The sequence below is a fragment of the Symsagittifera roscoffensis genome, chromosome 2 (assembly GCF_963678635.1).
Source record: "Symsagittifera roscoffensis chromosome 2, txSymRosc1.1, whole genome shotgun sequence".
Classification (NCBI taxonomy): Eukaryota; Metazoa; Xenacoelomorpha; order Acoela; family Convolutidae; genus Symsagittifera; species Symsagittifera roscoffensis.
In genome coordinates this window covers 4711494-4721382 of record NC_087063.1, presented here as the reverse complement: position 1 = coordinate 4721382, position 9889 = coordinate 4711494, and the positions used below count along the sequence as shown (strand labels likewise).

General features: G+C 34.1%; 1 protein-coding gene across 1 annotated transcript; it reads right to left on the bottom strand.

Moving 5' to 3' along the window:
* Positions 1-8301: 8301 nt before the first annotated feature.
* On the bottom strand, positions 8302-9487 carry LOC134839273 (aurora kinase C-like). The gene has a single exon (XM_063854770.1). The coding sequence runs from the start codon at positions 9431-9433 to the stop codon at positions 8477-8479; it is 957 nt and encodes a 318-aa protein (XP_063710840.1). The 5' UTR covers positions 9434-9487; the 3' UTR covers positions 8302-8476.
* Between the last annotated feature and the right edge of the window lie 402 nt (positions 9488-9889).

The window sequence follows — 9889 nt, the reverse complement described above, 5'->3', positions numbered from 1 at the left end:
TCGATATAATGTAGGCCGAAACCAATCAGGCCGAAAAAAAACAAAACCCTCAGCCTCAAAACACACACACTTTTTTAATTCGATATAATATAGGCCGAAACCTATCAGGCCGAAAAAAAATGAAAAGAAAAAAAAACAAAAAAGCCGAAGAAACATTTCGTCATGAAAAAATTGAAGAACTAATTCTACTGAAATTTTAGCAATATGTAAAATGCAGAGGAGAGCAAAAAACTACGTTTCACATGAAACGACTAAGCATTAGGTCACTAAGCCGAAAAAATGCAAACCTAAATCATTTCCGCTGAAAAAAACCTTTTAGCGAAAAAAATACGAAATCAAGAATTTACACACAGTCGCAGTACATCAAAACCCTAAGAGCAAGCAACTTCAACGTAAACTGCGTATAGAAAAAAAACAATTATACGATAAGGCAACTACGCCGACAAAACATAAGCAGACAAATAATAAGTCGAATTCTTACTTTGACAATTCTGTGAACAAAGTTATTTATGGAAAAAGTCTAGTGCCTGATTGCTATACCCTTGCTTATCGCAAAAATGATGAAAGAACCAAAATTATTTTTATTTACAATAAATTTAGCCTATAGCACAAGAAAGGCAAGAAATGTGGAAACTAAGCCGACAAAACATAAGCACGCAATTGGTAGGGCGATGATTTTTTTAACATTTTATACTGTGGGCTTTAAAAAAAAAGAGGTATTGACCAGATTCAAGCCTAGGCCCTTAGTAGCCGTCAACTTTTTTATATAATTCAATTTGAATTTTCAAGAAATTGAGCATGTTTGCTGCAGAATTGAATGTTGCACAAATGATTCACTGATTTTGTAAAACTAGTTGGTAACCCGAAAAAAGTCTATATTCCGATTTGATAACACTTGCTAAAATCAAGCATGATAATTAGTCTTGTTTCAAGCTAATAAAGCGAATATAATAGACTTAAAATAGTCTTATAAGGGATTATACTAGTAGTCCTAAAAATCAAATAAAGCCGCGAAAAGTTATTTCTAATCCAGTGAAATTCGTTTTAGAATTTTTTTACAACACTTTTATATTTTTTTTGAGTTTTTTATTTATTCTGTGAGAAACTTGCTATTGCTATTTCAACACATCACGAACAAAAAACGCGGAATTTGAAGAGAAAAAAAAATTTTTTTTATTATGGTCGGAACTTTGTGCTACTTGCACAGCAACCGGCTATCCTTGTTTTTGAAGGTCCTTTATTTAAAATGGCGTAGCTACATTGACCGCTCTGCCTATTTTGGTTCGAGGTTTAATTAGTTACGATTGATAGTTTCACATTGCGAGTGTAGGAAAATCATTCCCTCTCCAACAGATTTTAAAATGTCGATCCTCGCAATGTTTTGGACTTTTAACAGACTAACAAAGCGACTGCTTGAACATGTGCCAAGTGAAAATTCTTAAGCATTAAAATATACGATATACCTTAAACGTGCGAAAATTCTATCGTTAAACATGTAAAAAACAATATGTTGAAAAATCTTAAGCATGTCAACATAGGGACTTCTTAAACATGTGTCAAGTGAAACGCCAATTAAATAATGGATGGATAGAAAACCATTCAAACCAGCCTTTAAATTAAAACAAGACTTCTACGTCTTCCAAGATAATGGAAATTGGGCTTGTTAAGTTCTCCCAAGTTAATACCGTTTTGAGCAAAAATGAGGAATAGAGACAGTCAATTACTGGTTTTCTGTCACAGACGAAAAAAAATGGAACAAATTGATTTTAAAGGTAAAATATTTGGTTAATTGCCAGAACATCTTCATTAATTTCGCATGCGTCGAGGCAAGGAATAGTAAATTTTGCCAATGGCATTTCGATCAACTAAACTCTAGTGTTTTCAAATTTCAGCAATCAGCTCGTCTCTGGGTCGAAACTCGACCTTGATTTGTCATAATCGTTTGTTCGCAATCTTCAAGGCATTACTGTTGGAATATAAAATCGTCGCCATGATAATTGGTTTCAAAACTAATTTTTGGATTCGAAAAAGCTACTTTTCATTATCCGCAGTGAGCTAACCGTCTGATTTGGGAGGGTAATTTACGAACAAAAGTCAAAAACATTCAAAAACCGGTCAAAAAACAAATCATAGACTTTTCCGAGTCCCACAAATTTTTGTGTAAAAAAGATTTGGGGATAGCTGCTAATGCAGAGCAGTTTTTCACAACCCGTTCTAACCCTTGAAATCTAAATCTTAAGATTTGGGAAAGTAGTTTTTCGAAGGATGTAGACAGTGCAGTCAACTAAAAATGCATTAGAATATTATGCAGACAGACAAGAGAGTAGGTCGTTTTTCTATTGATACTCTTTTTTGAAAATCGATAGAAGTTTTAGAGAAAAACAAAAATTTATGCAAAAAAAAATGAAAAATTTCCAAAGAGTCTTAAAAAAATAAACCCACTCACATTAACTTTCAAGATAATTTTTCATCAAACAGTAATTCTAGGCAAGCGGTCACTATGCCAGCAAGAGGGGGTAGACGCCATTGAGCTGAAAACAGAAAAAATCATCATAAAGTGTTGCCATAAAAAAAATTCGAACTAATATAATTTAAAAAGTTGCAACACAAACCACCTGCTCTTTCAAAAAAATCTATGATTTTTTTGCTTTTGAAGCAACACAAAATAAAATAGCATAATCAATAAAAGCGTAAAACATTTAGGCCGAATGCAACTTTAAAGCGAAAAAATGAAGAAAAAAAATTAAACAGAAAACAACGAAAATAAACACGGTCAGTGATATTAATTTTACAAATCAGAGGAGTAAATCAAAAACACTTGCATCTACGACAAAAACTACTGTACAAAGGCAAACGGGTTTCCTCAAGGCCAATTGGGAAGTATCAAAGTTGCTGAAATTCACTAATAAAGCAACTTCATTTTTTTCTGTGTTACTTACTGTCTTTACCTTGTCTTAAGTTGTTTACGGGAAAAAACCTAGTTCCCAATTACAAGACACTCGCTCTCACAAGTGTAATTAATCCAAACTTGTGGGAAAAATCAGAAACTGAAAAACAGAAACTGAACAAAATGCACTGTACAAACATACGCTATTTTCATGATTGAAAATTAATGGTTCAATTCATGAGCAGAAGGAGTCCTCCTTTCTACTTTCGAGATAACATTTCCTGATTATCACTTTTGTCATAAAACAAATCGATCACAGACGATATCTGCAGTTAGAGATGTCTGTTGAAATCCGCTGCTCTATAAAGCCTAAACTGAAGCACATTTTGTGCGCCATTTTCCTTTTAACTATTCAAAAGACAAATCAAAAATTGAAAATGATCTTCAAAAACATCGTTCTTTTTTTGTTAAAATATTATAAAAACTGCAAAAAAATGACACGTAATTCCGGAAACAAAACAACCTGCACCATTACAAACTTTACAAAGAGCTTTCAAAAACCTTGAAAAAACCAAACTTTTCATCAGAACCTAAGCCGACAAAAATTAGCAGACAAAAAGTCTAAAAGAACTCGAAAATTTTCATTTTCCAAAAAAAAAACAGGAACTGAACTTCTGGTATTTGTCATCTCAAACATGGATCTTATAAATGCAATAAATGCAAAGAACACTACTTGCATTTAGAAAGAAAACAACTTCCAAACATTTTTAAAGCAGCATGAAAAAATAAAAAAGTAGCAAAACTTTTTGGAGCTCAACTAGGTGCCCAAAACCGGAATAGGCTGAAATGCTTTTTAATTGGAGTTAAAATTACCCAAATTTTAGATGAACTTGGTGCTGCGGTAATTAAGATAATTAAGACGACAATAAATCAGTCAAACAGAAGTCCGTCAAAGAGTTTTTGACGCGCCGACAATTTTCCACTTACACAAAAAAACAGGTCCTGACCGGATTCGAACCATTGAACTTTATCTCTATAGTCAGGCGCGTTAAATCTTCGGCACATGTGCGAAAAAAAAACTTCTCAATTTGATATCAGATGAATCAAAGTTTAAAATGACTCAAGTGATTCTGTTAAACTAGTTTTTAACTCGAAAAAGTCTACACGCAAGCGTAAAAATGCACTTCAAACACGCAGAACAATATATTGACTGAGAAAAATCTAGGTAATTAAAAGCTATTCATACTGTTAATTTCCCAAATTGCCACCGAGTCGAAGCGCAGCCACAAAAAAAATCTACAAAATCCTACCTTTGTCTTGGACGAGGTTCATAAACAGCCTTTAAAATCATGATGAAGCAATGACCGAGCGGCAACTACGGGCGAAAAAAATTGGGTTGACGCATTGATAAATCCAAAAGCAATTAAATTTTTACATTGGCAGACGCAGTTTAAAAACCAGCCCAGAAGCATTTTAACGCAACAAAATTTGACAAAAGCGATATAACGTAAGCCGTTTAACCAAAAATTTATCAATTAAATTAATAGATATTTAATTTGGTAACTAAACCATCTACAGAACAACTTTCAAATATAGTAAAATTGTTTGAATAAAAACCCCAAGCACTGCAAAAATATTTCTAGAAAGCGTACCAGATAAGTTAAACTGCATTTGGAAAAAACAGAAAACAAGCGAACAGAAACTTGAACGAAAGACGCGAATCCAAAAAAGAGGCAGTTTTGTTTGAATTTTCAACAATTTGAGCGTGTCTGCCTTTAAGCATGACATCAGAGTTCAGCATGCCAGCGGAATTGTGCATGTAAGCAAAATTGAGCACGTCGACAGAATTTGTGAGAAAAGTTGTGAAGTAATTCAAAATTGGAATTGGTTTACTTTTTTTTATTTAGATCAATTTATTTCGTCAACAAAGTAGTAACTAAGAAGTCCATATTTTATTACCCCTTATTCGTATCGCACTACTTGCGATACGTGACAAGATAGACGCTGAGTCCAAAAAGAAATCGAAAAGACCAGACCTATCAAAAAGAATCAAGCTAGTTTTGAAAAAAACATGCCTAGAAAAAAATTGAAATTGGCATTGGAACAAAACTTACCAAGCCATAACCCGGCTGAACAATTCAGAAATCCTTTAAACCAAAAAAAATAAAAAAGACTTGAAATCTAATTAAAAATCCCTCTCTGCCTCAAAATTTACGCATCCAAAAATAAAAAAATTTCTCGCTGGTAAACTGAGCAAATTGAGGCTACTAAGCCAATCTAATACATGCTGAAATCTATTAAGCCGAAAAAGAAAAAAAAACGGAAATTAAATTTAAACTAATCGAGTTGGTATAATTACAACTAACAAAAACGAACTTCGAGTAAAACAGGTATTTAAAACGCAGACATTTTCAACAATTTTCTGTTGGTTGACGAAAGTACAGATTGGTAGATGACCCATGACCGCCAATTTAAGTCATCATGTGATCAACGTTCTTTAAGGAAAAACGTCTCCTACCCGGGTGTAACACGCCTATTATAGCAAGTGTAAAGAAATCTCACCACTTAAGCATCTTTCAATAAATTCATCACCTTGAAGCTTTCAAAATCTCAATTTTTTTTTACTAACTCCCCCAATTAGTGAAAGCTGGGTCAATAGGTTATTTGTTTTCATTCCATTGAAAAATCCACTTACGAACCTAGAAAACATCCACGTGTTTCTCACCATTTGCACTTGAAGATTATATCGAGAGCGTAAACTGTCTTCATTTCAACAAATAAAATTGAATTGAACTGAAAAAGAAATTAAAAGTTAAGCCGCGAAATATCAAACATGAACTAGAACACTTTCCTGAAAAACAAAACAAACCAACTCTAACTATATAAGTAGCCTCACAACAACATTCATTAGCACTGAAAAATCTCCAGGTTCAGTAAAACCTTAAATTAAGAATATTTTCAAAAACAGTTCCAAAAAACATGACCAAAATACGTCTTCACTTCAACCATTATTCCACAAAAATTAACTAGTGAACAAAGTTAGTGGCAGGGAAAATATTATAGTGAAGGATTGCATTAGCCTTGTTTGTAGCAAGGGCAATAAGCTTTGAAAAGAAGTTCAGCTCTATTGTCTTGACTTATGCTTTCCTGTTTTCTTACCAACAGCCAACGAAAAACCGGAACAAACACATAAACAGTGATCTCATACAGAAATTGAGCGCTTTTACAGGGCATAATTTATACGAGTTAGGATGTAAAAGAGTGACCTTGTACATAGCGACGAAGCTGAGCTTGGCAATACTTGCGATACCACTAGATCTATCAAAACGAAAAACATGCCCAAAAAAATTAGCATCGGATAAATATAACCAAGCTGTGACAAATCCGAAAACACGTGAGCAGAAACTCTTTAAGCCGACTTTTTTTAAACTCAAAACTAATGAAAATGGCTAAAGCCCCCTCTATTCATAAGACACACAGGCACACAAACTTTTTCGAGCAGCAAACAAGAAAAAAAAGTAGCTACTAAAACGATATAAAACAAGCCGAAACATATTAAGTCAAAAAAAGAAAACAAATTGAATTTCAACAAACCGAGTGATAAAAATACAACCAAAATAAAAGTACGGAGGGGAGAGTAAAAGGTATGTTTCCCTTGAAACGACCCGAAATTAGGTACTCAGCCGATAACAAATATTCCGAAATAATTTGTAAATGAAACACTTAAAGCAACCTTTAAGAAAAATGCGCGCAGCAAAAAAAAGCGATTCCGAGATGTGGCAACTAATAAGTGCCGACAAATAGTTGGCCAACAGTTTTATGTGAAACAGAACATTTACCGCTTGAAAAAAAAAACAGGTCCAAGTCAGATTCGAACGCTGGCTTGGGAGAGCTAAAAAAAATTGAATTTATAGAGAAACAGATGCGAAGCGGAGTTTCACATCACTTGCCATATCACAACAATAGCATTGCAAGCTAGCAGATAGGAAACGAAAGCAGAGCCACTAACTCCAAAGAAAACGGAACAAAAATTTTCGAAGAAAACACAATTGAAAAAAAAACTTAAAAAATATTGCCTGAAATTATTTTCAACACTTTGAACTTAAATTCTGAGAATTTCAACGTTTTGTGCAATCCGGAGGAAAGCATAAAAATTGTGGTTCCCTCGAAGGACTCAACATTAGGCTAGTAAGACGATAAAATTTATGCCGAAATCATTTAGAACCAAAAAATTTTCAAGCGAAAAAAAATATATACAAAGTCAAGGCAAGTAGAATTACAAACTGCAGAAAATGAAAACATAAAAAGTAACTACAATGAAAACTGCATACGGCAAAAAAAAATTTAATATGTGGTTACTAAGCATGCATAACGACAAAACAAACGCAGACAAATTATACGACGATTGAAACGGAAAATTTCCCGTAAGCAAAAAGTCCTGGTCAGATTCAAAACCAGGACCTTTGACGTCACAGTCGTCTTCAATGCCTCCAGACTAAGTGCGCCGGAAACGCTTAGAAATTTGAAATCATTATAAACCAAGATACCAAACGATTCAAGTGATAATGTTACACAAATTGTTACCCCGCAAAAAAGTCTATAATCCGATTTGATAACAAGGTACCGCTAGAGATGAGTCCAGATGAGTCCTGTCAGCTTGTGAGCGAGGTTATTTCCGGGAAAAAAAGTCTTGTGCACTATTGTAATACCCTTGCTTATCGCAAGGGTAATTATAACACAAGCGCTTGCTTGTGTTACGAAATCAATTAAACGTCAATAAAAAATACACTACATTTTCGCCGACTTAAACAATAAATATCACAACAAAGTCAACAGTTGGTTGGAAAAGCGTAAAAGAACTCCAGGAAACCTACCAGACTTAATTGAAATCTTTTGACATTTTCAACCTTCGAATTTAAAAGATGAAAAAAAAAACGTTTAAGCTCTTTGAAAAAAAAACGTTAAACTTCAAGAAATGCTCATCGCTCATGATTGTCATTTTTTAAAATAATTTATCGCAATCAGAGAAAACTGGATGTGGAGGCAAGCTTTTCAAACAACTTGAAAATCAAAAAAATTAAAGTCCATTTAGGAACTAGAAGTCGATCAAGTTTTTCGTGGCTTTTAGACTTTTGCTGTTCGATAGTGGAGTTTGACAAAGGAAATCAACTGAAATAAGAAAGAAATCAAAAATTAAACCACGAACTATTAATTTTGAGTGTGAACAAATTTAAAAAACTTTCTGAAAAACAAAAAACATCAAGACCTATGTGAAAATCACGTTCTTATACACTGAAGGCAAATATCTTTAGGGCAGGTGAAATACAGCAAAGATATTTAGTAGAAACTCTACACCATCTGAACGTTCTTGGAGGTATCTCCAATCAGGTGAAAAGAAACACTCTAGACCACAAATTAAATTGAGCGATCGAAACTGTACCAATCACATTTCTCACAAACGCAAATTTTATCTACTACAAACTCAAAATGAATACAAATTCATTCCACACAAAATCACAAAATAAGTCAATTCTTTATTCAAAACTAAATGGGAATTACGCATTTCTGACCAATTTGAAAATAACTTAGTCATTTCAATCTCCAGCTTCCATCCGGAAGGTTGCTAGCATTGGATTTGATCCAGGGATGACACACCACTTTTTCCAATTCAAGTCTCTCAATTGGATTGAATTTCAAAAGACTTCCAATCAAATCTCTCGCACCACTTTCGAAATAAGGAGGGAAAGTATACTGAACATTTGTTATATTCTTCATCGTCTCCGAGTCACACGCTTGATGAAACGGGGTGTTACCGAACATCAGTTCGTAACAAAGTACGCCAACACACCAGTTGTCAACTTTGTGGTCATACTTTTTCTTATGGACCAGCTCAGGGGGTAAATAATCCTTGGTTCCACAGATTGTTGATCTGTGACTTTTGGAGTGGATCGACCAACCAAAATCCGCCAACTTTGCAAAATATCCATTTCCTTCTTCGTGTTCATCAAGAAGAATATTCTCTGGTTTCAAATCCCTGTGAATGACGTCATTTCGATGACAATAATCAAGAGCGTCTGAAATTTGTCCAATTACAGTACATGTATCTTTAACATTGAACTGTCCCCTGTTGTTAAGTTCTTTGTAGAGCTCTCCAGTCGTGCAGAACTCCAAAACTAAATAAATTCTTTTATCGTCGAAGAAAAATGTATACATTTCCAGAATATTTGGATGTCTCAGCTTTTTTTGGATCTCGATTTCACGTCTTAATTGGTTCTCCAAACCATACTTCATCAATTGAGCTTTAAACAAAACTTTTACAGCCACGGGAACTTTCGAAACAACTTCGCGGCATAGGTACACGTGGCCAAACTTTCCTCTTCCCAAAGGAGCACCAACTTCGAAATCATCAGTTGTTAATTTCTTTGTCGGCATACTTGAGAGAACTTCCAAGCTGACTTCCAGTTCCTCGTCAGTTGGCCAACCTTCATCTTGCATTTCGAACTCAGACAACCCTAACGGATTTGACTGAGTTCTAGCAATATCCATGACCAGTCTTAATAAGAAAAAATTTATCAATGAACAGGTGCAACTGCAAAACGGATCGAGACAAAAATGTAATTTTTAACTGCGGCAGAAAAGGGCTTCGAACTTTTTGCGATAACGGAGTGAGCTTTAAAAACAGAAATTCGCTTACATGATAATTACGCGCCAGTCATACAGAATATTTGAAGGAAAATACATGAAAACAATTTTTATACTTTAGTCTATTCAGAAGATAGTATCTATTCAGAAGATAGTATCTATTCAGAAGTATCATATTAACCGAAGTTACAGTCAGGTCAGGAGTCCTTTCATCACATTATCCAGTCAAAAGCCTAAAATTTTCTAGATATGGAAATCAAAATGAATAAAAAGACGATTAGTTGTTGTGTTTAAAATTAAACTCGATAGGAATTACATTTCTTCAATAAGAACAGGTAATTTGACTTTGTGTGCCAGTCG